This window comes from Peromyscus californicus, unplaced genomic scaffold, assembly GCF_007827085.1.
Source record: "Peromyscus californicus insignis strain IS unplaced genomic scaffold, ASM782708v3 Scaffold_2__1_contigs__length_46816999, whole genome shotgun sequence".
In the NCBI taxonomy this organism is placed as follows: Eukaryota; Metazoa; Chordata; class Mammalia; order Rodentia; family Cricetidae; genus Peromyscus; species Peromyscus californicus.
The window spans coordinates 36,625,501-36,651,396 of record NW_026294540.1 but is presented as its reverse complement, the minus strand read 5'-3'; the positions used below and the strand labels follow the sequence as shown (position 1 = coordinate 36,651,396).

General features: G+C 44.0%; 1 protein-coding gene across 1 annotated transcript; it reads left to right on the top strand.

The window, feature by feature from the left end:
- The first annotated feature begins 110 nt into the window (after window positions 1-110).
- Rac1 (Rac family small GTPase 1) lies at window positions 111-24,333 on the top strand. The gene is made up of 6 exons (XM_052754376.1): window positions 111-257; window positions 11,510-11,581; window positions 14,162-14,279; window positions 21,518-21,580; window positions 22,273-22,432; window positions 22,675-24,333. Exons 1-6 carry the CDS (start codon window positions 223-225, stop codon window positions 22,803-22,805), a joined length of 579 nt encoding a protein of 192 aa, XP_052610336.1. The 5' UTR covers window positions 111-222; the 3' UTR covers window positions 22,806-24,333.
- The last annotated feature ends 1,563 nt before the right edge of the window (window positions 24,334-25,896 follow it).

Sequence of the window (25,896 nt, the reverse complement as noted above, 5' to 3'; positions counted from 1 at the left end):
CGGCCATTTCCTGTTTCTCTGCAGTTTTCCTCAGCTTTGGGTGGTGGCTGCTGCTGTGCTTCGCCTTCCAGTCCGCTGAGGGCCAGGCGGCGTGGACAGCGGTCCCGGCACTCGGCGCCCCGCCGCCCGCAGCCTCGCACCCGCCCGCCGCGCGCTTCCCGAGCCCGCCGCTTCCCGCCTCAGTGACCGGCCGCCGCCGCCGCGGCCCACGGAGCGGCCCAGATGCAGGCCATCAAGTGTGTGGTGGTGGGAGACGGGTGAGTGCACGACCGCGCCGGGGGGCTGCGGAGGGGGTGTCGTCCGCGGCGCCATCGGGGGCGGGCGGCACTCGGGTCCCCGCAGGCCCGAAAAGCCTCGGGCTAGCCTGGAGCGCGCGCCCGGCTTTCTTGGGGGCGCGGGCCTCCCACCCTCCCAGGCCTGGTTCCGGCTTCTGGTTGGGGGAGGGCCTGGGCGAGCCGGCCGGAGGGAAAAGTGAACTCCACCCTCCTGCTTTCTTCCCGGGCCGGACACCGCCCGTCGCCCTGTTCTCGATGGCACGTAGACGAGGCTGGTTTGAAAATTTTTGCTTGCTTTTTTTTTTTTTTCCGTATTGTTTTTTGAGAAAAGGAAGTCTAGTTTCTTCAATAACTCAGGATTCCCCCGAGAACTGAGATAGCTAACGGCCTCCAAGTCGATCTTATTCGGTGCATGTTGGCACCGGTCACTTGGGTGACCTGGAAGTTAGGAACGGACTCGGTTGCTTGGACTTTGCAGGGTGTTTATAAAAATAGTCGTTTTCACACTTTCCGCCGAGAAAGTTACTGGAATGGTAGCCGAAGGAGTGAGTGTGATGAAGACTGTCCATTGAACGTAGTGTGGTCATTTAAAAAAAAAAAAAAGGAGCCTTCTCAAGGCATTAGATGTGGACGTAGCAGATCCAGCTCCCTGTGACTCGAGGCAATTCTTTTCATAACTGTTCGTGATGGTTTCAGGCCCTTGAGGGAGACAAGACTGGTCTTATGCAGTTTTTTCCCCCCTTTCGGTAGAAACAAGAATCTCAGTGTAATCGGAGCAAAATCGCGCGTCTCAGCGTTGCTTGTGTAGGTTCGTGTTAACGAGGAAGCTTGGAGATGTACGACTAGCAGTTTCCTCAAACACGAAATGCAACTGGTACACTTTCAAGTTCGGTATAACGCACAGCAAACTTGATGTCTTCCACGCTTGCAGTGATCACCGATTTTCCTGAATTGCAGCTCCTGGACTCGATTGTTCAGTGTATTTGCCTAACTCTACAGTAGGCATTTGGGATGTCCCTGTAACTAGTTTAGCCAAACGGTCAGACAGCCTTTTTTCTTTTTTTTTTTTCCCTCTTGGTGAACATGTCAGTCTGTGGGATTTGTCTCAAACAGGAAATCTTAATGAACACGGTTCAATGTATATAACTACACATTGGGAGTTTCATTGGCTAGGATTATGTGTTGCTTTCCTTTCACCTATAAGAAAGTTTTATTTTGTCACTTGGGACAGATAGTTTGAAATGAAAGCAGTTGAAGTTCTGTTTTGGAGCCAGGGTCTTTCTGTATTTTGCTCCTCGATGATGATGATGATGATTCTCCCGAGACAGTCTTGGTAGCGTTGGGTTTACAGGTGTGAGCCATCGAGTCTGCTTTAAGTGAAGGTTGGGTTTTTTTTTTTTTTGTGAATTAACTAAACATAGCACTTTTCCTGGGGAAGGTTGATAGTTATCTGAACTTCCTTTAAAAGTTAAAAATACTTTTGTGAACTGGGAAGTCCTGCCACATGCCTCGTTTCTTTCTTTCTTTCTTTTTTTTTTTTTTCTTGGTAAGTTAAATTGCTGTATCACCGTCCTCTGTCATCCCAAAGCCTAGGGACCGTAGAGGAAGAAGGAAGAAGGGAGGCTATTAGAACCAGAGGTCAGGGACACTGGACAGAAACAGTATCATCTGGTCTACACTTTCGAACTCAACAGCAGCTGTACAAAATCCTAGCCCAGGGCAGAGCTGGCCTGGGCTGAGTAGGAATGGACCCTTGATGGCTGCCTTCTGGGGGTGGGAGAGTGAGTTTTCCTTATGGGTGTGGCCTTGGTAGATCCACCTAGCTCCAGTGGAGTGTATGGGCCGCACAGATTGGACTTGGGTGGGCTTTTAAGGGGCGCAAAGCTAGGAGGAGGTGGAAGACATCCGCAAAAAAATTACGTTTTAAAAAAGAGGCAAATTGTTGCTAATCCAGTACCAAACCACAGTGTTTGAAAATTTCTAGGACTGACTGAAACACAAATGCAACAGGTATGCTAATCTTAAGTTGATTTGATACTAACAGATCCTATTGTAGGTCTGCTTTCCCCCTGTGCTGGACTTGGAATTTAGGGCCTTTTGCTTCCTGGCAAGTGCTGAACAGCTGAGATACGATTTAGCCTGTTACTGGCTTTAAAAAAACAAAAAAGTCAAATACTTGCAGAATGCCTACTGTGGGATCTGGATCCTTCTTTTGGATTTCCACTGCTTTCTTTTTCTATTTTTAATTTTTTTATGTCTTTGGATATTTTGCCTGCATGTATGTCTGTGCAAGCAGAGGATCCCCTGAAACTGGATTTATGACAGTTGTGAACCACTATGGGGTGCTAGGAATCGAACCAAAAATTCTCTGGAAGAGCAGCTAGTGCACCTAACTGCCGAGCCATCTCTCCAGCCCCCCACCACTTATTTTTTTTTTTTTAACTTCTGGAGTAACCCTCAGCCTATCATTCTTCCCTCAAGAGAGATGCCTCTAGGGAAAGTTAAACAAGACTAAACAAGATGCTGAATATTAAGAGGCTCTTAAGTGTCTGATCCTTGTGGAGTGCTTAGAAGTGCTGGTTACCATTGTTACTCCAGGGGTGTGTGTGTGTGTGTGTGTGTGTGTGTGTGTGTGTGTGTGTGTGTGTGTGTGTGTTCGTTTTTTGTTCCGGTGCCTTATCTCTTGTGTGTTAGACAAGTGCTCACCACTGAGATATTCCTACTAGCCAGTATTCTTACTGTCATTGGTGGGGTTTTTGGTTTGTTTTTACTATGAGGGTCTGTGAAGAATGTTAGAAATGCAGTTCTTGGCCTTGAATTTTTCAATCCACTTTAAAAAAAAACAAACTTCATTTATTTGTATATATGTGGAATTTATATATATGTGGAATATTATTTGTATATATGTGGAAGGCATACGTTGCCATGGCAAGCTTGTGAAGGTCAGAGGCCAACCTGAAGGAGTTGGCTCTCTCCTTCCGTCATGTGAGTCCCAAGGATTGAACTTACCTTTACCTGCTGAGCCATCTTTCTACCCCCAGTATACTCTTTTGTTTTTTTTTAAATGAAGTCTTGATGTCTGTCTCTGGCTGGCCGGAAACTCGAAGAGATCTGAATGATGGATTAAAGATGTGCATCACCACATCTAACTTGTACTTAAAAAATACTGAATGTATAAGAATGTTTTGCCTGCATGTATGTCTGTACCACATTTGTGTCTGGTGTCCAAGGAAGCCAGGAAGAGGGCGTTGGATCCCCTGGAACTGGAGTGACAGATGGTTATGAGTCACCATGTGGATGCTGGGAATTGAACCTGAGTTCTCTGCAAGAGCAGCCAGTGCTCCTAACCATTAGCATCTCTCCAGACCTTCTCAGTGTGTTTTTTCATACTATATTTGATGTAGATACTGTTGGGGCTAACTAACAGAAGAGAAATGTACATTTACCAAAAGATTGAAATTTACACTTTGAATGTACAGCAAACATTGGTTTAGAACATTGGTTCTCAACCTGTGGGTTGTGACCCCCTATTATGATTCATAACAGAAGCAAAATTACAGTTATGAAGTAGCAATGGAATAATGCTATGGTTACCATAACATGAGGAGCTGGATTAGAAGGTTGCAGCATTAGGAAGGTTGAGAACCACTGGTTTAGAAGTATAGATACATAGCTTTTCATGCAAATATATATATATATACATATTTTTTTTTTTGCTTTTCATCAAATAAGTTATGTCTAAGGTATAGTTGGGATGCCTTTTATTCTGAAAAATTTAAAGCAGTTAAGCCTAATGTCATATATAGTATACTAATTTTATAGGACTTTTTAGTCCTCTTGATGTGCCTTTTAATAGAAGGAATGATGAGAAACTAAGATCCTACAAACTGGCAACTTTATTTAAATGTTCTTTTGAGGAATTACAGTTAAACATTCTGTTAGGAAGCTGGGCAGCGGTGGCACATGCCTTTATTCCGTGCACTTGGGAGGCAGAGGCAGGTCTACAAAGAGAGTTCAAGGCCAGGCTTTAAAGCTACACAGAGAAACCCTGTGTCAAAAAAACAACAAGGAATAAATGTTATGACCATGTTAGATTAGTTTGCCTGCATTCTTCTGGTGGGTCAGTCTCTGTTCAGTAGTTAATTGGCAGTGGATATAAAATAGAGAGATTTAAAGCTTTTTATCAGATGGTCTTTCTGAACACAGAAGCCGTGTGTTTTTCTTGATGGTGGTCTGGCCTGTGCTGATGCTGTGGACTAAACTTTACCAGGGCCTCACATTTGGGAGGGAAGTGTTCTACTGCTTTTTTAGATTCCCCACCCAACCTGGCCTCTGGCTTTGTTCTTCTGCCTTCGCCTCCTGAGTGCTGGGATTGTAGAGATGTGCCATCACAACTACCTCAGTGGTTTTTAATAGTGTTGCTTTAGTTTTGGCCCACCAGAAAGCTGACAGCGAATGTCTTGGGATTTCCCCCTTGTCTGCATATGGACTTGGATCCAGTACGGTGTCTAACTTAGACATTGCTGTCCAGGAATTTTGTTAGTTCTGCCTCCTGTGATGTCATCCTTACAGGAATGGACCCATTTTACTCTGCTTCCATTGAGCAGTGATAGCATGACCCATGAATTTGCTTAAGCTCTTCATGAGTTTTTGTTTTCTTGTGATACGGACTTCTGTGTTTATTTTGGTCTTTTATGAAGGTACTTGAATTCTGAACTGGCTTCCAAATTTTTATTTTATTATTATTATTTTATATGCATGGGTGTGTGCCTGCAATTGTATTTATGCACCAAGTCCCAAGTGCCCTTGGTTTCCAGAAGAGTGCTTTGGATCCCCCTGGAACTGGAGTTATAGACTGTTGTGATCCCCCTGGAACTGGAGTTATAGACTGTTGTGAGCCACCATGTGGGTGCTGTCAGTTGAACCTGAGTCCTGCAGAACCACCAATGCTCTTAATCTCTGAAGCACCTCTCCAGCCCCTTTCTCTTTAATAAATCACTGAATTATCTTTGTATCTTCACTGGCCTCTAATTTGCTACCCCAGTGATTTGATGATTCTGGAAGTGAGAGAGGGGCAGTATAGAAGGCAGTAGGCCTTCTCGAAGCCTCATCTCTGTTATGTGTAGTATCTTCAGGCTTTAGTGTCTGAGAAACTTTGTACAGTCTTAATTGGAAGTCTTTAGTGGCTTTAATCTTTATACCCATTGGTTATGATGTTGCTGGCTCGTAAACTTGAGAGTTCTGAATTGGGTTTGTCTTTTCCTGGTACCGAACTATTCTTACTGATTCATCTATTTTTCTGAACATAGTCTTGCCGTTCTTCATTTGTATTTATGGAAGGAATACTGCTACAGAATCTTATGAGTGGATGCCATGTGTGTGGGTGCCCACAGAGGCCAGGAGAACACATTGAATACTCTGAAGGCAGAGTTACAGGTGGTTGTGAGCTGCCTGATCTGGGAGTGTCCTCTGGAAGAGCAACAAGCTCTCAATCTCTCAGCCATATCTCTCCATCTCCTACCTTAGTTTTTGAAACAGGGTTTCATATAGCTCACGGTAGCCCCCAAATTCCTTATGTACCCAAGGCTAAAATTGAACTCTGGATCCTCCTGTCTTACTTCTAAGACCTAGACAGGTATGCATTGACTACCCTTTTTTTTTTTTTACATTAATTATATTGATTTATTATATTCATGATATTATGTCCTGATACTACTGTCCGTTTGTGGGGCTTTTCCATCACATAAAACAGAGATTCTATACTTAAGAAATCATTGCTCTATTTTCCTTTTTTCTCCATCTTGAGATAATATCTAATCTTTCTGTCTCTATGAATTTGTATATTCTATATATTTCATGTAATACAATTATATAGTATTTGTCCCCTTTTTTGAATGTAAAAACATTTTATGTACAGCTGCAGGAGAAATAATACACAGATAACTTGAACATAAAAACAGGTTATAATTCAAAAGTCCAGGGTTATTTGAAACTGGAAAATATTTTCTCTGTAGAAAATAGTAAAAATGATAACATTTCCCAATTAGCCCTTTTAAGCCAAATAATAGCTGAATTATAAATATTGATTAGATTCTGGGATACAGAAGAAACCTATCTTCATCTGTTCAGAGAGTTATGTTTTACTTAAGTTGTGTAAGTGAGATTCCTATTCATCTTCCCCTTCACTGTTTGATTTACAGCAGACATTTTTCTATAGGCTCATCCATAATCTAAAAAGATTTTAGCCTCCTCTCCTGAAAATACAGCCAGCATTTTCTTTCATCAGCTTGATAGGGTACAAATTCTTATCCTAATAGTGAAATGTTTTACTAAAGGTTGCAAAAGTGATTGGGCAAAATCAAAACTTATTACAAGCTACAGTCATCTTAGGGTCCTCCCTGCTAGGTAGCCTCCAATCTGTGGGTTGCAGTCTGATTTTGACTACCCTTAAGTCAGTCTTAGGATATCTTAACTACCCTTAATATTGACTTGTTGGTCAGATCTGTGTGCTTTTAGACAGTATTACTTGATCTGCATTTGGTTTACAGTAATGGGTGAGTCTGATTTTTTAGTCTTAGGAATATTTTTGTCTTGCTCTAGGCCATGTGTAGTTGTTTGGCTTTGCTCTTTTGGGGCCCTGCCACTGAGGTCCCAAATAAATCACACACAGACACTTATACTTAATTATAAATGCCCGCCTTAGCTTGGATTGTTTCTAGCCAGCTTTCCTTAACTTAAATTTTCTCATCTAGCTTTTGCCTTTGGGCTTTTACTTTTCTCTATTTCTGTGTACCTTTCATTATTTCTTGCTCCATGGCTGGCTGTGTAGCTGGGTGGCTGGCCCCTGATGTCCTCCTCCTTCTGTGGCTACTTCCTTCTTCTCCCATATTTCTCCTTCTGTTTCTCCTCTCTGCTTGCCAGCCCTGCCTATCCTTTCTCCTGCCTTGCTATTGGCTGTTCAGATCTTTATTAGACTATCAGGTGTTTTAGACAGGCACAGTAACACAACTTCACAGAGTTAAACAAATGCAACATATACAAAAGTAACAAACCTAAAAATAATATTCCCTAATATTCATGCAAAAAGTTTTTTATTCTGTTTAGATCAATACCCCATTGTTCGATGCTGGGCATAGAATTCAGGGGATTATATATACTAGGCAAGCCTGCTACCACTATGCTACAGCTCATGGAGAACTTTTTTTTTTTTTCTCTTTTGGACAGGCTTTTGCTCTGTAGTTCATGCAGGACTCTCTTTAAGACTCCCAAGTGCTGTGATTACACAGCCAGTTTTCTTACATACCTTTAAAGACTTTATGTGTATATAAGAGTGTCTGAGTGTATGCATGCACACACACAGATTCCTGCAGAAGAGACTCAAACTCTGCAAGAGCAGCAAGTGCTCTTAAACACTGAGCCGTCTTGCCAGCCTCTCTACATGTTTTTTGTCTTTTTTTTTTTTCTTTTGAGACAGGGTTTCTCCGTAGCTTTTGAGTCTGTCCTGGAACTTACTCTGTAGACCAGGCTGGCCTCCAACTCAGAGATCTGCCTGTCTCTGCCTTCCAAGTGCTGGGATCTCTACATGTTTTTTTTTTTTTTTTTTTTTTTTTTTTTTTTTTTTTTTTTTTTGGTTTTTCGAGACAGGGTTTCTCTGTGTAGCTTTGCGCCTTTCCTGGAACTCGCTTTGGAGACCAGGCTGGCCTCGAACTCACAGAGATCCGCCTGGCTCTGCCTCCCGAGTGCTGGGATTAAAGGCGTGCGCCACCACCGCCCGGCTTACATGTTTTTAATGTGAGGAAATTGTCAGTGCTTTCAGGTTATTGGTTTGTGTGTTTTAAGGTTTGGTTTGTAGTTTCAGAAAATAATGATAAAGCTGGTCAAAGCAGAGAGGGCATGAAGAACAAAGTTCTCTTAACAGGAAAATGAAGATATCAGTAGGAACGGAAATCACTAGTGGGCTTCATTCTTAGTCCTTTCTGCAGGATAGGGCAGGAAGTGCAGCTAGGTTAAAGAAATAGTAGTGTATGCGCTAGGGAGAGCTAATATAGAACAGACAGGAGTTTCTTCTAGTAGACCAAGGCTCATTTCTAGAGTTTAAAGATTAAAAAGGAGGTTGAACTGAGCCTTTAAAATACACAAATTCAGAAAATTCCAAAGCAGACAGAAGCTTCCAGAAATTCTGCAGCAGTGTCCATCATGGCTGTAACCAAATATGGCTTCCATTTTCCATGTGAACATATTCTTGGTGTTACTTCCTGTAGTTCAGATGTTGACTTTGGCCTCTAGAGTTGATTTATGCCATATGTTTACAAGGAATGAGTAAATACACTAAAAGAAGAGTAATAACCTTTCTATTTATGCTGATCCATAAGTTAGGAACTTAGTAAAAAGTACATAGAGACAGGCTCTCACAGCCAAGGCTGGCCTCACATGTGCTATGACCTTAAACTTCTGATCTTCCTTGCTTCTACCTCCTGGGTGCTAGGATTACAGACAAGTGCCATCCTGCCAGAGTTTATTTGGTGTTGGGGATCAAACCCAGGACTTGGTGCATGCTAGGCCAACTGAGCTGCATCACCAACCCTACAGTCGTGTTTTTATAGAACATAAATTGTAGTTAATAATGAATAATAATTACATTCCCAGCCATTATATTACAACTGTAACCCCAGCACTGACGAGGCAGAGGTAAATGGGTCAAAAGATCAGGATAGACACATTCAAAACCAGCCCGGACTACATAGTGAGTTCAAGGCCATTAGGTTTGTGTTGTGAGCCCACATCAGTAGGTGAAGGTACTTAATGACAAACCTGACAACCTGAGTTCCATCCCTGGGGTACACATGGTAAGAGGGGAGAACCTATTTATTTCCTTAAAGCAGTGGCTCCCAACCTTCCTAATGCTGCGTCCCTTTAATACAGTTCCTCATGTTTGGTGACCCCAACCATAAAGTTATTTCTTTTATAATTGTAATTTTGTCACTGTTATGAGTTGTAATGTAAATATCTGTGTTTTCTGATGATCTTAACACCCCCTGTGAAAGTCATTTGACCCCCCCCCCCAGGTTGAGAACTGCTCCCTTAAAGTTTATTTCATGTGTGCTGTGATGTGTATGCACAGGCACATTATTACAAATAGCAACAACAAAATTCTCAATATCAGATTTTCCCAGTCCCTTCCCAGTTGGGCCTTTCAGAGATGATCCCTCTAGATGGGGTACAGATGTGGTGTAAGGCTTGCCTAGCATGCTGGGGAACTTGGTGGTGGTGTGAGGAAGATGAAGTGCTGAGGATTGAACATGGGGTTTCTGTGTACTAGGCAAGTATTCTATCACTGAACTACATCCCCAGCTATTTTATTTTTTTAATTATTACATACATTAATTGTACTAAGAGCCTTCACTTCCATATATGTGTGGAATGTACTTTGATCATCCTCTACCTTCTTCCACCATCCTAGGTTTTTGTTGGGTTATTTGAAGTAGATTCTCACTCAGTAGCCTAGACTGACCTGGTACTCCTGGAGATCTTTTTTTAGCCCCCAAGTGCTAAGATACAGGCTTGAGCCCCCACTCCTGGCTATCCCATGAGCAGTATACTGCAGTGTCCTGCAGTATCTCAGCACCTAGTACCTTCCTTTGTTGCTGTAAATTGGTATTGGATTAATGCTCACCGTAGTTGAATGCATCTGCCTGTGAGCAAGAACAGAGACAGAAGAGGAAGTTCAAATGTGCCAGAAACTACAAGTAAATGATAGAGCTGGTTCTGGATCTCCGATCTAGGTCTCTCCAAATCTTAGGCTCTTGCTCATACAGGTTTGTTTTGACATTATAAGCCTTTCACAAGATAAATGTCTCATGAGTCATTTCTGTTTAGAAAGCCGTTAGGGATTGGAAGTTACCTGCTGGTGATGTAATGTTTGACAGTGAGATCTTTAGGGTGGGGAGTTTGTTCCAACTGCATTAAGACCTTTAATAATGTTACAAGTCAAACAAGTATTGGCAAGACTGAGTGGTTGTGGAACCCTTAGCCCCAAAGAGTGGAAGGAAAGTATACAAAGCTTGCCTTCTGGATAGTGAACCCCCAGTCTACAGTGGCCTGGGCTGAACATCAGAATCATACAAATCAGCACTGATTTATCATCCTGACCTTAGAAAACCATCTGAAGGCAGCAGCGAGCTGGGTTCATTACAGAGAACTGTTTGGACTGAGCCTTTAGGATGTCCCCTGTAGTTGATTAGGGATTGTGGTGAAACTTAGAAATTTTATTTATTGGTTTTGCAAATGGTGCAGCAATCTTCATTTTTAGTTATATTCTCAAAAAAAAAAAATATTTCAGGTGGTTGGGAGCTTTTCTTTTTTTATGAGACAGGATCTCTGTGTAGCTTTTGAGCCTGTCCTGAAACTCACTCTGTAGTAGTCCAGAGCCGGCCTTGAACTTCTTACAGAGATCCACCTGCCTCTGCTTCCCAAGTGCTGGGATTAAAGGCGTACACTACCATCATCCTGTTGGGAGCTTTTCAGACAGTACCCTAACTTGTACCTGAGGGTACACTAGTGATGGCGATAGCTGTCTGTCCCCTTAATGTTACTTATTTCTGCACATTTCTCTTTTACTCTCTCTTTGCAGCTGTTTGAGAAGTTTACTCCATCCCTGTGCCCTTCATTAACATGTTTAGGATATATGATGCTAACTTCTTTCACATCTTGTGAGGATTGGGGGTGGAGAGGTGATGTGTGTGTATATATATGAGTGAGTGAGAGCCCTCTGGCTGTTTAACTGGCTGTGCTCTGTTAGGGACAGGCTTTTGGGGGGGGGCATAGGAGTTTGAGAGGCAGGCAGCAGCATTAGTCAGCACTTGAAAAAGAGCAGTGCAAGTTGCAAAGGCAGCTGCCGTGTTCGCATATTAGTAATCGTCTGAGTGGAAGATGTTCTAGGAGAGACTTCGTTAAGTGCTTCTCTGAGTCTTGTCCTTCGTAATCCTTCTTGACTGCTGGTCCAGATGCCACATAAACAGAAGGGGGGGTTGCCCAGTCTGCCTTGCTGAGAAATACAAAGGTTTCGTTTTATTTTTAAGATAAAAAGTGGGCAGAATGTTAAATTAGAAAAACGTACTTGTTTACGCTGTGGATGTGGTATAACTGTTCCCAGGCATTTTGTAGATTGTTGTAACAGAATAGTGGAAGCCAGAATTGTGTTCATGTTGACTAAACAGCCCTCTTCTCTCCTTCAGAGCTGTTGGTAAAACCTGCCTGTTGATCAGTTACACGACCAATGCATTTCCTGGAGAGTACATCCCCACCGTGTGAGTATCCTCCTCAGGTTAGGAACCATTTTGCCTATGATGTGTTTTTTCTATTCTTCTGCAAAGCCCTTGTCAATCCATATGTGAATGAATAGTGTTTATTTTTCTCTCAAACGTTGACTGGAATCTAATTGTTAGGTATTTAGAGCTTCAAAAATAAATGAGTCAATTTAATGTATGCTTTCCTTATATGAGGCTCATATGAGGGAATGTACAGTTTCCTGATTGATATTTAGACATTTAGGAAACAAAAGAAAATTACACTACGTACTATGAAGTGTATAGGCTGGGAAATGTAAAGAAAACCAGAGCCTGACCACAGCAGTTGGAGTGTCTGATAACTTGGCTCTGTGGGAACTGGAGCACAAGAGTGTTACTGTATTAGGTTTAATTGGCCTTTTTGGCAAGTCACCAGTTGGTTGGTTCCATGTCACTGTTAACAGGGCTGTAGAGGTGAAACTAGGGGGTGGGGCAGAGTTGTATTCTGGGGTGCTAATTCCGTATGGGTAGCCCAGTTGAGAGGGAAGAAAAAGTACTTTTCTCGTGATGCTGCAGCACTCTGTCTTCATGTCTGTGTCCAGTGTACTCTTGAAGGCACAGATCCTAGGGGGACCACTGTAGCCTAGGCTGGCCTCCCCTGTGTAAACCACACCTGCCATTATCTTTATAAAGGCTATTTTGGTTAGTAGTCTATAAATCACATTAGCTTAAACTTTGCCTTTTTTTATACTAAGAGTCCCTATTTTTTGGTTTTTTCAAGACAGGGTTTCTCTGCAGTTTTGGTGCCTGTCCTGGATCTCCCTCCTGTAGACCAGGCTGGCCTTGAACTCACAGAGATCCGCCTGGCTCTGCCTCCCAAGTGCTGGGATTAAAGGTGTGCGCCACCACTGCCTGGCCAAGTCCCTACTTTTAAGTACTTCAAATAATAAAAATAATCCCCTTTAGCCTTAAAACTGATATATTAAGATATTTTTCCTGGGGCTGGAGAAATGACTCAGTGGCTAAGAGCCCTGGTTGTTCTTTCAGAGGATCTGGGTTTGGTTCCCAGCACCCACATGGCAGCTCCAGTTTCAGGGGATATGTCGCCCGCCCTCTTCTGAATTCCATGGGCATCAGACACACATGTACATGTACATAATACATGTCAGCAAAACAAATAAAGATCTTGTCTTGTTTTAAGTTGCAATGGTAAAGGGTTTTTTTTTTTGAAATGTATTGTGTAAAGGTATTGTGTAGCTCAGGTTGGCCAAAGACTCCTGACCTGATCATGCTCCATGCCCTTGAGTTTTTGGTTTTGTTTTGTTTTTGAGCCGTCAGTGATATCACATTAGCATTCTGTTCTTGTTTTAAGGCAAGGTCTTGCTCTGTAGCCTAGGTTGACCTTGAACTCTTAGTGATCTCTATCTAAAAGGTTTCTTGGTCTGGATCTGGACAAATCTCTCTCACCCGACAGTCCTGCAGCCGCTTGGACCCAAATAAACACACACAGGCTCATATTAATTAAAACTGCTCGGCCATTAGCTCAGCCTTACCACTGACTAGCTCTTACACTTAAATTCAGCTCATTTCTGTTAATCTGTATGTCTCTACGTTTTCTGTGGCTTTACCTGTGTGCCATTACATGCTGCTCCCTGGACAATGGGCTGGTGTCTCCTGACTCAGCCTTCCTTTTCCCAGAATTCTCCTTGTCTGTTTTTCCTGCCTATACTTCCTGCCTGGCTATTGGCCAATCAGCATTTTATTAAACCAGTGTACAAAAGCATTATCCCACAGCAGTGATCCTCCTGCCTCGGCCTCTTTTTTTTTTTTAAGATTTATTTATTATGTACACAGAAGAGGGCACCAGATCTCATTACAGATGGTTGTGAGCCACCATGTGGGTGCTGGGAATTGAACTCAGGACCTCTGGAAGAGCAGTCGGTGCTCTTAACCTCTGAGCCATCTCTCCAGCCCCTGCCTCGGCCTCTTAATGCTAGGATAACAGCACTTTAAATAATGACTTTTCCTCTCTGGTTAGTCAGCTGGCTTTTCTGGGGTGCCTCTTACTGAAGTTAACTAATTTGTCCGTAGCAATTTCAGGCTAATTTACACACCTATGTGGTCAGGTGTACTCACTCTGAGAACTTGAGTGTCTTCTAAAGTCCCACAGTGTTTGTTGTGCCACTGCACTTTGGCCTCAGGCATAGGTGATTTTGCTGTGGACACTTTAACTGAGGACACTGGTCGAAAGTGAACAAATAGGTCCATGAAAATTGACCAGTAGGATTTGGAAGAGGGACTCTTTCCATGTTGTCTTTTTCCTGCAGAGAAAGCCCTTGGTCTTTATTAAAGGCAGGTTCATTTTGAGTGTACATTTGTTTCCTTGTTAGTCAGTAGTCTTGTCTCTCTGGTTGTGTGTGTTTGATTCCCTGTGTCCTATTTTTCAGCCTGACCAGGCGACTTCTCATGCCTCGGGATGTTTTCTGGACTAGCAGCCTCCAGGCCCATCCTCTTCACTATAGCACACCTCTTTTGGGAAGCTGTGGGACTGTGACTTAGTCCCCAAGTCTATGACTAACCTTTTCTTGTCCTGTCCTACAGCTTTGACAACTATTCTGCCAATGTTATGGTAGATGGAAAGCCAGTGAATCTGGGATTATGGGATACAGCTGGACAAGAAGATTATGACAGATTGCGTCCCCTCTCCTATCCGCAAACAGTAAGGTTCACGCTTGATTTTTACCATGTTTTAGTGTGTAATTCTTCAGTGTCCATCTAATGGGCTCACAGATCTGCTTGTGTTGCTGTGACTGGGCTCTGTGAGCATGTAAGTGAAGGTAAATTAGTAGTAAATACTTCCTTTCATGCAAGCCAGAATTTGGGTTTTTGTTTTTTGTTTTGGTTTTTCGAGACAGCGTTTCTCTGTGCAGTTTTGGTGCCTTTTCTGGAACTCCCTCTGTAGTCCAGGCTGGCCTCGAACTCACAGAGATCCACCTGCCTCTGCCTCCCGAGTGCTGGGATTAAAGGCGTGCGCCACCACCGCCCAGCGGGTTTTTTAATATTATCAGTTATTCAGCCTTTTTTATTTTGCATTCTTTTATTTAGTTTCCAGACAACCACACAGAACAGGTACTGTCTTATTTTTGGTTTTGCAAAGCTGTTCTTAACAGCAATTACTTTGAAAGATGGCTTGTTTTGGATGGTTTTGCACTGTAAAATCAAGTTAAGCAGTTAGGTTGGGCATGGTGGCTCATACCCATCATCCAGCTGAGGCAACATTGCTATAAGTTTGAGGACCGACTTTGCCTATAGCTTGGGACTTTGTCTCCAAAAAACAAATGAAGGAGTTAATGTTAAGGTTTCTTGGGCTGGGGGTGTTGCTCAGTTGGTAGAATGATTGCCCGGCATTCACAGTCTTGAGTTATATCCCTGGCACCACATAACTGGACATAGTGGCTTGTGCCTGTAATCGGAAGTGAAGGCAAGATGATCAAGGTCATCCTTGGTTACATAGTAAGTTCTCGCCTGGACTACGTGAGACCCTGTCTCAAAAAAAAAAAGTTATGATTTCTTCAAACTGAACTTACCTTAGGGCTTAATACTGCCCCCGCCCCCATAAAGCACATACTTCTTGACTTCAGTACTAAGGTTTCAGTTTTGTAAAATAGACCTTTGTGTCTAGCCAGGAAAAACATTTTTTAGTTAGTTCAGCTTCTATATGAGGCAACCAAATGATTGATCATTTACCTGAAGCTAATTAGAGCAGTGGTTGGCAAGAACATTGGTACTTGGAAGACAGTGTTATGGTGCAAAGCAGTTGTCATATGTATGTCATTTGCTTATCTTAATACATGTTCTTCCTTTTAGACAGCGTATTTTAGGGCCGGGGGTATGGCTCAGGGTAGAGCATTTGCCTTTATACATACCAGCACAGGGAAGTAAAGAAGTAAGAATGTATCATAGAACAGTTCTGGTGATAAAATGGCCAACCTTAAAGGCAGCGGAGTGAATGCCTTGGATTCAGGTCCTGTACTTTTACCTAGCTGTGCATCCTCAGGCAATTTCTTCATTTCTGGCTTCTGCCTGCTTGTCACTAACATAAGATAAATTAATACATATCAGACCAGGTGTGTTGGTTCAACCCTGTAATCTCAGGACTTTGGAGACAAGGCAAGTGGATGTCTGTGAGTTGAAAGCTAGCCTATACTGTGAGACCTTGTTTCAAAAATAACAACAAAATAATACATGTTGTATGCACACCAGTTCTGGCACAGTCCACACCCTCTAGTGCCCACTTGCTTCTCCTTCCACTTTACAGATTTGATGAGCCGAGGCTCCTCTGTCCAGGTTTTCCTTGGATGAGCATTCCTTGTGCTTGCTCTCTTTAGGGCCTTTATTGTTTACTGGGGGATCTGGCTTGGGATGGGGAGATAGCTTAGAGAAAGGGAGGCTTTGAACCCTGACTGACTGGGCAGCTGTACCTACTTAGCCCTTACTTTGGAGTGTCTTTGTGTTTTTAAATGAACTTCCTGCTTAGTTGGTGATGGTTTTACACAGTAGAAGATCCCTTTTCTCTGCAGTCAGAGGTTACCTTTCATTTCTCAGTGGAAGTGTTGCCAGATACTGTCTTTTTGAACTGAAGGTTTCTGTTAATTGAGTTATAGCCGAATTTTAGGTAACAGTGCTAAATAAAGATCAAAAATGTAAGAAGGAAGGTTTGAATTGGGTTTTTTGTTGTTGTTGTTGTTTTTTTCTCAGTTAATCTAGTGCTAAAAATTACCTATGATCAAGTATTTAAAATCAGTGCACAATCACGAGATGATTGCAGTCTTCGGTGTCTTTAGAAACGCTCAGCATCTAGTGGGTGCTAAATAATTCCAGATTTCAGGTGGGCTTTAAAACATAGCAGTTGGTATAGATCCAGCCCAGTGGATGTTTCTGGAAGGGTGTGGCATCATTTCTGAGAAATGGGAGCCACCCTGTTGTGACTCAATGGGTACAGAATAGGGCGAGGCCATTCTGTCTGAGGGAGTCATTCTTAGCAAGTCAAAGGTGACTTGGCAGAAGTCAGACTCTGTGTGCTGAGTATCACAGATGAGTGAGGTGGACTCTTCCCAGATTGAGTAAACTGTAAAGGTGTGTGTAAGGTCTAACTCAGAGTAGCTGCTGTAAACTTGCTGTGTCTTAATCCGTGTATAGCAGGTGGATGGTTTCCTTATGTAAGGACTGAGTAGCAAGACAGGAGTAAGAAAAGATTCTTGCTAACATACCATGTTCTCATGTGGGTGGTGAGGTGGAGGTCCTTAAGAGCACTCAGCCGGCAGCTAAAGACTTGCTTGCTAGGACTCTCTGAGATGTGGAAGTTATGCTCAAATGCCAGTGCCCAGAAGTCTGCCTTGCTGTGGGCCATGATGTCATACTATGAGGAGACCGAGGCTTTCTCGGCTGGCACTTTACTCTGTGTCTCTGCTGACTGGCACATGGTCTTGGCTCTTTGAGCTATAAGCCTGTGTATGTGACTCATTAAAACACTGTGTTCAGGTATTTTTCTCAAGAGCCAAGTGGAAGATTCTTGTTTGGAGCACACTAAAAAGAGATGTTAATACTTCCTGTGGTCATTATTGTTTTGAGACAGGGTTTCCTTCAGTATGTAGCCTAGGGTGGCCTACAACTTACAGTGATATTTTAAAGATTTGTTTTTGTGTGTATGAATATTTGCCTACATGTCTGCTTGTGTACCATATGCATGCTTGGTGTGTACAGGGGCCAGATCACATCTCTTGGAACTGGAATTAGGTTTCACAATTGTGAACTGCCACATGGGTGCTGGGAATCAAACCTGGGTCCTATGGAAGAGCAGCCAGTTCTTGTAATCACAGCAAAGCCATCATCCCTCCAGCCCCTGGGATTACAGATGTGAGTGCCCACACTGGTTGCAGCTTTGATTTCCTTTTTCTGCTTTGTTCTTCTAGACAGGGTTTCTCTGTGTAGTTCTGCTTGTCCTTGATCTTGCTCTATAGACCAGGCTAGCCTTGAACTCAGAGATCCATCTGCCTCTACCCCCTGAGTGCTATGTACTACCACCGCCTGGCGCAGTTTTGATTTTTGAAGGGTTGGTTTAGTCTTTGTTAAGATGTCTGGTCCTCCAGCCAGAGGTCACTAGAAACTACTTGCAGTTACCCAGAATAGGGTGTGTTGCTCTTTGCCATGAGGGGAGCACACTAGGTACCAAATTACGTGATTGGAGGTGTGTAGGACTCAGTAAAAGGGGTTTGCTCTGGCTGAGTGCTGTGGCAACCTTGTATTTTAGGAGGTCCTACTTAGAAGGTGGTGGGATGCAGTGGGGCTGAAGCTTCCACTGGTGAAGCAGCAGTTCCTTGTACTCGGTCCCTCTCCAAGTGAGTGACCTTGGGTTTAGGAAATGATCTCCTGGTCTTTATTTCCATGTGGTTGCATTTCATCGACATGGTCACGGGGAGGCCTGGGAGCTTGTTAGAATTTCCAGAAACACCTCCACCGAAGTGAAGCTGTCAGCATCAGGCCAGCTCCCAGGTGTTAGGGGCTGCCTGCCTTTTTCCAGGGTGTATTTTCTTGGGGATCGCTGCCCAGCTTTTTTTTAGATCTGCCTTTTCTCTGCCCTGGTCATTTTTCCTGTGTGGGGGAAATATTTATTATATTAAATATTTAGTATGTTAAATATAATATTTTATACATTAAAAAGGAAAAAACAAAAAGAAAAATCCTGATGTGAATCTGAAATACAGATAGAAAGTGTTTGGGAGAGAGTAGAATAAAAGCTACCATAGTTCTGTGGGAGTGAGGGTTCAGTCACCTTTTGCGCTACTCTTTCTCAGTCTAAAAGCTGGCTTATACTGGGGACGGTACCGCTGACCGGCAGAGGTGTGGCAAGTAGGACTGCGGCAGCTGTAGTTGGTGTATGCTTGTGTGTGTCTGTGTGTGACAGAGGTCAACCTCAGACGTTGTTCTTCAAGAGCCACTCAGCTCTTCTGGAGACGTGGTCTCTCACTGGGTCCTGGGGCTTACCCCGGGTGTCCTCTTGCCCACCCAGCAAGCACCTTACTAACTGAACTGTCTCTTTCGGCTCTGGCTGTACTTTTGACAGGTGAGGGAGGGAGAAGTAGCTGGTGATGCAGGAGTAATAAAGTTATTGGAGACGCACACTAAGACTCACTAAAGGCAGGTTGGGTATATGGTAATTGCAAGTGTCCTGGTGATCTGAGGAAGGTAGTAAAGTCCCCAGGAAAGATGGGTGCTGTCACAAGGATGAGGAGGAGCAGTAGGACAACCCTTGTGCCCTGGTTTCAGGAAAGCAAGGTTGGAAGGGATTGATGGTAGGAAAAAAGCATCAGAAGCCAACTAATTTAATGAAAGCTGTATTTAGGCCCAGGGGAAGGGGCCAAAAAGGAACAAGAAAGGGGGAGGCAGGTAGCTTAATGCACGCGTAGGTTGGAAGTGTGGTTCCACTTGTGTGTGCCTCTCCTCCATCCAGAAGATGCTGGAGGGCTAATGGGGGTAGAGTGAATGAGGCTAGAGGGTGCTCCAGCTGTTTTCTGACCTATGCTGATGACTGTCACAGTGAAACAATATGTGGACACCACAGATGAAACCTGGAGTCCATGGAAATTGTACTCTTGGAATTGTAAATACGAAGCTTGAGTGAGGTGAAATTAAAATAATTGCCTTGCTTGTCTTTATTAGAAGTTCTGAGGTCTTCTATATTGGGAGAGTAAGCGTGTCAAATTTTACTGAGGATAAAAACAAACTGAAAGTATTATGATGGAAACAGAAAAGGTTGTCACTTAGAAAATTGCCATCAAGTGGTGCCCTCTCAACTCTGATGCTAAGGGACCTTAGTCTGAATAACACTATTCACTTGAGGAAGTAACTGTAGTCTGAATCCACACCTCACTCCAGAACTGGGGCAGGAGGCTGGTGTGCCTCTTGGCTCCTTTGGCTCCCTGTTCCGGAAAGCCTCACTGCCTATGGGCAGGTGCCTCACCTATCTTTGAGGTTTCCTTTGGCGTGTGTCTCTGAGAACTCAGGCTTTGAAGATCTTGACACTGATGGGCGCCATCCACAGGCCTTTTTATGTTAAGGGACACTTCCTGAACACTTGGACTCTGTGGGGTGTGTTAAATTCTGGCAAGTGCTGCCACAGTGGGGGTGCCTTGGTGGCAGGCCCAGTGTGCACGTGACTTCCTTGTTGAGCGGTACGGGGACAGCCCCTTAGCTCCAGGCTTCATGGAGTAATGATTTTGTGGCTCTAGGTTTCTGAGATGTGTTAAGTTATTGTACACCGTTGGATTCCTCAGGAGGGCTCAGACAACTTCTGATGAAGACTAACAGGTTATATTGACTTTTGTATTTCTTGGTTTGTACTGAACTCAAGCAAAGTTCTCCTGCATTACTAGGTTGGAGACACAAGTGGTAAAGATAGCACCTCCAGGGGCAGAGACAAGCCGATTGCCGTATGTAAGACTTTGAGTCGACTTCAGCCTCAAGCTTTGTCTCCTCTCTCATTTCACTCAGTCTTCCCAGGAACACCATTGAGCCTCGGGTTCCTTGAGTGTTTTCTATCTGATTCACTCAAGGAGAGGTTTCACGTGATGAAATAAACTGTCACTGGCGCCTGACTGTTCACTCCCAGTTGATTGAAGTGGTCCATGAACTGCTTGCTTCCCTCCTCCCACGTGAAAGGAAGGGCTTCAGGCAGCCCCTCCCTGGGATGGTAGGAGGTGCAGGTGTGGAGGGTCTACCTGGTGCTTGCCTGGGTGGTTATGTGCTGAGCCAGACTAACCTCACTCCCAGGGCCTTTTCTCTTACTCTGGTGTTCTGTGTGGTGGGCTGCGGGGCGACTGTGCAGCGCTGGTGAGCTAACCCAACTGTGCTTTGAGAGGGTTCGGAATCAAGTTGGATGCTGGGAGGCCCTGGTGATTCTCCGATAGGCTTGCGCATGCGCCAGCATTGAAGTAAACATTGTTGTTTATAAAAAGTTGTCGTGTGGGATGTTTCTTTCCTTTCCAGGTACAAGATAACCAGCTGGATGGTTTAAGGTGCTAGCTTGGGAGCTCTATGCATTTCACAAAATAGCATAATTGCGTTTTCTAGGACTGTGTCTTGATAAGCCTAGCATTTTAGAAACTCTTGGGCATTATTTCATACAGGTAAATAACTGAATTTTATTTCATGCGCAATACCAGGTAGGAAGGAAACTTCAGATATTTTATATTTAGCTAGCAGTTTCTCCTGAGTAAGCACTCTCGCATTGCTTTTCCTTTGTATTCTTTTTGGGGCCACAGCTGCCCTGGGGGCAAGTTTCCCAGAGGCCCCTGGCTGTGCTTGGGAAGCTGTGACAGTGCTGGGGTGTGGTCAGTGCATGTCATTGGGAGAAGTCACACTGAGTTCTCTCCCTGGCTGGAGGGCCGGGGAGCAAATCTTTGAACTCCATTTTGTGCCAGGGACAGTGACAAGCTGGCTGATTGATGCTAGTGATGATGTAAGGTTTGCACTTAATGTGCACATGGAGAGCTTAATGAAAAGCGTATCTTGGTAGATGATGTATTTAAAATCAACTCTGTATCCATGAGCCTGAGACACTGTTTTTCAGAAGAGTTTCTGTGTTGATAACAGATGATTAGGTTCCCAGTGGGCATGATTGGAAAGCGGCCTCCTGGGAATGTGATTTGATACCTCTTAAACCTCAAACGGCTTCCAGCAGTTTTCTTAAGTCTGGTTGGCAGGCTTGGTAATGGTTTGGGAGTCATCTGGCTAACTTGGGGGGTGGCAGGGGCTAAGTGGGAGGTATTGAGGACCTAGCTGCTGTTAGCAGTAGCATGCAGTGCCTCTAACAAACAGTTCATTGCAAGCAGTGTTAGGCAGAGCTCTTGGGCAGTGTAAGAGTGTCCTCTACATGCTGCCTGTGTTTCCTTTCTGTAGGACGTGTTCTTAATCTGCTTTTCCCTTGTGAGTCCTGCATCATTTGAAAATGTCCGTGCAAAGGTAAGTGGAACTTATGGAATGATTTTTGCATAATGTCACTCTCAGAAAAATATTGCAAAGTAAAATGAATGCCATCAGCTGCTGGGAACTTTGAATTGTTTAACTTGACTTTAGTAACTGTATTGAGGAATGGGCTATTTTTAAGTCTGGCTTTAGGGTATGGGTTTCTAGAACTAATTTCTTTGGGAAGCAGGCTCTCATCACAGTGGTACCAAACACTTCGGAATTGACCTAGTGACCATTTCTTTCTGCTCTAGCATCTTGCACCAACTTAGTGAGAAGGGGTGAGGGACCCTGTTAGTATAGAGATAGGGACCATGGCGGGGACAGTGGAGCTAGCTTCTGTAGTCTCATCCCTGAGCTGATGGTAAGTTTTCTAGGGTGATCCTATAAATTAGACTTCTTTTCCTAAGACAAAAGTGATTTCCTTTGGGGGTACTTTCCATTCTGCCCTTCTCTCTTGTCTCCTTTGTCCTGGTTCTTGACAGGTGGGGTCTGTTGTGTTGTCCTCTGTCTTGGGGCCCCAGCCTGGCTAGCCAGGATTTGCACGGTTCTTTAAGGCTCATTTAGAAGGCAGGGAAGCTCTGCAAGGCCATCTTTGCCTAGAGGTTATACTCATTGCATCTGAGCTGGGTGAAGGAAGTCTGCACAGGAGGAGAGTGGCATGGCCTTGTTTCTGTCTTCACATCTAGTGGTATCCTGAAGTGCGACACCACTGTCCCAACACTCCCATCATCCTAGTGGGGACGAAGCTTGATCTTAGGGATGATAAGGACACAATTGAGAAGCTGAAGGAGAAGAAGCTGACTCCCATCACCTACCCGCAGGGGCTAGCCATGGCGAAAGAGATCGGTATGAAACCCTCATTTCTTGTGTCTGCTTTGCAGTCCTGATGAGTGGCTGGAGTCCGTCTGAGAGAGGAAAGTTTCTCCTACGGGGGTCTCTTTGCTGTGGGCACCCAGCCAAGCCAGGCCTTTGCTGGTCTTAGTGTTGGTGTGGGAGTTGGCTGCTGAGCCACACTGTGCCGACTTAGTCAAGGGGAACTGTGTTCTGAGTGTAAGTATCTATCAATGCCCTGTGGCTGTCTTTTCTAGGTGCTGTCAAATACCTGGAGTGCTCAGCACTCACACAGCGAGGCCTCAAGACAGTGTTTGATGAAGCTATCCGAGCGGTTCTCTGTCCACCTCCTGTCAAGAAGAGGAAGAGAAAATGCCTGTTGTTGTAAATGTTTGAGCCCCTCATTCTTGGTCCTGTCCCTGGAACCTTTGTACGCTTTGCTCAAAAACGGTGGAGCCTTCGCATTTGATGCCAAGTTTTTGTTACAGATTAATTTTTCCATAAAACCATTTTGAACCAATGAACCAGTCAATAATTTTAAGGTTCTGTTTTAAATGTAAGAATTCCAACTTACGGTCTATTAAAATTCAGCCCTAAATGACAAGCCTTCTTAAAGCCTTATTTTTCAAATCCCCTATTCTTGCTCAGAATAAGAATTGCCAAAATACCTTCTGAACTAAGTCGCGTTGTGCTGAGAACACTTAAGCACTAAACTGTTGAGAGAGACTTTTGTTTTTAAGAAGACTGCAGCTTCTGGAGTCGGGGTGCAGACCCTCCCCTAGTTTCCAGACCGTGTGATGCACGCAGCACAGCCTCCTTAACGACACGTTGCCATGTAACTTATCAGCCCATGTTCATTACATAACTTTGTACTGTACGTCACAAGGAGTGAGTGTAACAGCTCAGCCCTTTGATTTCATAGTGACTTTTCTAAAATCCCAGTTGACTAGCTTTTGCAGACTTTGAACAGATCTGGTTCCCGTGTTGCCTCGAATGAAGTATTCTGTTCCTAGTCGTGGGTATGCTGGGCGGAGTGTGTGAAACACGACATGGTCAAAGGATAAAGACAGTATTTTGACTAATATGAAGTAGAGATTACACTACATTGTACATGGAGTAATTCAACTGAATAAAAGTGTCACGGGTAAAGATTTTTAACGGTTAATTTCTGTCAGACACAGTAGATGACAAATGGCCGGTCTCATCAGTGTCTCTCTTGAGCTTTTCCTGTCCCCTACACTGCCGTCCCTCCTCAGATCCCGGGGTGTTGAATCCGTATTTAAACTGGCCATCCCCACAGTTGCTAACATAGCAAGTGCTTTTCTTTAGGACCCTTCTTAATGAGCAATATGTCTGACCTGTACTATAAGATCTTTCTGATAATGCATTTGAAGTTTTTTCTTTTCTTTTTTTTTTCTTTTGGTAGATTAGTAGAAGTGCATTCCTGTTTTCACCTTACTTTATTCAATGCTAATAAGTGCTTTCCTTAGTTTTCTAGTAACTAGGTGTAAAAATCATGTGTTGCAGCTTTACAGTTTTTAAACTATTTTAGATATTCTTCTTAAACTATGAACCTTCTAAAAACATCACTGTCTTGCCAGAGTACCAACACTGTCATGTGACTAATGCTGCCCCTCTAGACCTCACCCACGTGGACACACGCTTCCCGTCGTGGCTCTGCCTAGAGATGTTCCTTTGGGTCTGTGAGGTTCTGTCAACTGCTAGTGCTAATGCTGTTCTGTACAACCTAACTCACTGGCAAGAACACAGTGTTGGGCCTTCCAACCACTAGAACAAACTTTTTTCAATTGACAGTTGCAGAATTGTGGAGTGTTTTTACATTGATCTTTTGCTAATGCAGTTAGCAGTATGTTTTGCATGTATGACTTAATAAAACCTTGAATCATACAACTGGTCATGCTTGTGTTTTTGGAACTTGACAAACAACCTCTTAGAGTGTTTGCCTCACTTTAAAATCCTGGATTGTTGGAGACATGCTTCTCACCCTGGAGGGGTGGAGGGTGTGCCACCTTCAGGGAAAAGGGTAGGTGACTCCACAACCACACAATGCAGTGGGGGTGGTATTCGTGTTCAGTCTTGTTGAGGTGCTCAAGTGAAGATGCCCACAGTGGGGTATGGTTTGCATGAGCACATGCCTGTGGGAGATGAGCCAGAATTGAGGGCTAAAGATAGGGAAGCTGAGCTGCGGGGCTTGGCAGGATGGACCACATCTTGATCCTTGGGGAACCTGCACGTGCACTGTTGTGCAGCCTGTTAAAATTGGCTTTCGTTGGTGATTCTTGTGCTTTGAATCTTTAAGTTAGATTTCTTGTGTATATGGGTATGAACATGGCACAGCACATGGGGTCAGAGGACAAGCTTCAGGAACCAGTGCTCTTCCCACCCACACATTGAACTCAGGCTATCAGGCGCGGCGGCGGCAGGTGCCCTCCCTTACCTACGAAGCCATCTTGCGTACCAAACCAACCCACCTTCCTTCCTCTTTGAGACAGGACCTCACTATGTAGTTTTGGCTGCCCTCTAGCTCCTCTGCTCTACCTCCCTAGTGCTGTGATTAAAGGACTCTGCCACACACCCAGCTCCAAACCTTTTTTCTTTTAACCAGAATTAAAACAGGCAGTATTTTTTTTTTCTTTTCAAGACAGGGTTTCTCTGTGTTAACAGGTTATCTCTGTGTCCTGAAACTAGCTCTGTGGACCAGGCTGGCCTCCAGTTCACAGAGATCTGCCTGCCTCTGCTCCTGAGTGCTGGGATTAAAGGCGTGCGCCACCACTGCCCGGCTTAAACGGGCAATTTTAAAACACAGCAGTAAAGGCTTATTATAAGAACATGAGGGGGCTGGAGAGATGGCTCAGAGGTTAAGAGCACTGACTGTTCTTCCGGAGGTCCTGAGTTCAATTCCCAGCACCCACATGGTGGCTCACAACCATCTGTAATGAGATCTGGTGTCCTCTTCTGGCCTGCAGTCATATATGCTATATACATAATAAATAAATAAGTCTTAAAAGAACATGAGCTCTGCTTGACCCATTTTAGAGGCCGGACTTCCAGTCTCTTTTTTTTAAGCTTTATGAGTGTTTTGTTCAAATGTGTATGTCTGTGTACCGCTAGTATACAGTGCCCACATAGGTCAGAAGAGGGCTTTGGATCTCCTGGGACTGAAGATGCAGGTGGTTGTGAGCTACCATGTAGGTGCTGGGAACCAAACCTGGGTCCTCTGCAAGAACAGTAAATGCTTTTAACTGCTAAGCCAGCTCTCCAGCCCCCAACCCCCCCCCCAAACTTTTTTTTTTCCTTCTTCCTTGAGACAGGGTTTCTCTGTGTAGACCAGGCTGGCCTAGAACACAGATCTGCCTGCCTCTTTCTCCTGAGTGCTGGGATTAAAAGTGTGTGACACCATATCCGGCTGTTTCCCCAGTCAAAATTTTGACATTCACCTTTACCACAATGTTCGGCCA